Source organism: Hyaena hyaena, unplaced genomic scaffold (genome assembly GCF_003009895.1).
Source record: "Hyaena hyaena isolate Hyena2069 unplaced genomic scaffold, ASM300989v1 scaffold_3966, whole genome shotgun sequence".
Classification (NCBI taxonomy): domain Eukaryota; kingdom Metazoa; phylum Chordata; class Mammalia; order Carnivora; family Hyaenidae; genus Hyaena; species Hyaena hyaena.
The window spans coordinates 1-1,608 of NW_024084581.1; the positions used below are offsets into that span (position 1 = coordinate 1).

Below are 1,608 nucleotides of genomic sequence, written 5' to 3' on the forward strand. Positions count from 1 at the left end.
GTTCTTCACAGCTCTGTCCACTGTGTGGACATGGTTTCCAGAAAAAATAAGATTATATTATACTGAAGCTTTATTACAGGACAGCCGGTTTTGAGAATCTTTGTACTTGGAGGTGGTTAAATGGAAGGAATAGTGAGACCATCCATGAAAACGACACTTTTTTTAGTTCATGATATTTGATACAAATATAAATATGTTTTTGACATAACTAAACTAAGTGAAATTTTTTTGTGCTATTATCCCTAGCTATGTAAACTCCTACTAATTATCCCTTGGCTAAATATCATGATAAATCAATTCCATGAGTGTATTACCTTTGGTACTTGGAGTTTTAGCCATAATGACTTAATTATCAGAAGAAAGGAGAATTTACCTTCTCTGATAGTGCCTTTAGAAGGTGGTTAATTTTCACATGCTATAATAGAAATCCATTAAAAATCAGCAAGAAAAATGAATTGAAACGGATTAAGTTAGAAAACGTTGAGTAAACTAGAGATTTATTGAAGTTCCAATAAAGTTTCTCCCAATCCTAATAGATTTGATACCCTCCTTCTGTAACAGATAACTAGTAATATCTCTTTACTATCCAGACCATAGTAATACCTCCACTTAGCAAACTATGAGGTTGCTAAATGAAGGTCCTGGATTAAAACATGGTTGTTAAGATACAGATATGTAACTGTTAATTCTCATTGTTCTTGTTGAAGTAATAAAATGAAATATGTTACTGACTCTCTCTGTTTCGGCATCCCCTGCCCAGCTCTTGTGTCGCTTATAGGCCCCGAGTCAGCGCTGACTTCTAACCACAGGACAATCAAGCTCTCAGGATTCTGAATGTTCCCAGCAAGCAGGGACCCAGATGGAAAGATTCAACAACACCTTTCCTCATCCCAATGGCTTTGTTCTGGTGGGCTTCTCTGAATGGCCCAGACTAGAAATGGTTCTTTTTGTGGCTGTCTCCGCCTTTTACATAATGACCCTCCTTGGAAATTCAGCCATCATTTTCTTGTCCCGCCTTCATCCCAGACTCCACACGCCCATGTATTTCTTTCTGGCTAATCTCTCTTTTTTGGACCTCTGCTACACTACCTCCACTGTCCCACAGATGCTGGTCAACATACAGAGCCACCAGAGAAACATCAGCTACACAGGATGCATAGCTCAGCTTTTCATCTTCCTTGGCTTAGGATCCACTGAGTGCATACTTCTCTCAGTAATGGCCTTTGATCGTTATGTCGCTATCTGCCAGCCTCTCCATTACACAGTTATCATGCATTCTCGGCTTTGCCAACAAATGGCGGCAGTGGCTTGGGGAACAGGTTTCAGTAACTCCTTGGTGCAAACAGTGTTGACTTTCCTGTTACCTCGCTGTGGTCAATATCGGGTAGAAAATTTCTTCTGTGAGGTACCTGCTATGCTTCAATTATCATGTGTTGATACATGGACCAACGAAGTCGAGATGTATGCCGCTGTGGTGATCATAAAAGTTATACCTGTTGGATTAATTCTGTTCTCTTACATCAACATTGTCAGGGCAGTGGTTGGGATCCAATCTCCCGAGGGTCGCAAGAAGGCATTCAACACATGTGGGTCTCATCTGCTGGTGGT

At 40.5% G+C, this 1,608-nt stretch overlaps 1 protein-coding gene across 1 annotated transcript; it reads left to right on the forward strand.

Annotated features, from left to right (window-relative positions):
* Positions 1-859: 859 nt before the first annotated feature.
* On the forward strand, positions 860-1,603 carry LOC120227789 (putative olfactory receptor 2B8; the record flags this gene model as incomplete). Its single annotated transcript, XM_039225820.1, has 1 exon — positions 860-1,603. A coding segment is annotated over exon 1 (744 nt), but the record flags the coding sequence as incomplete, so codon positions are not given.
* Between the last annotated feature and the right edge of the window lie 5 nt (positions 1,604-1,608).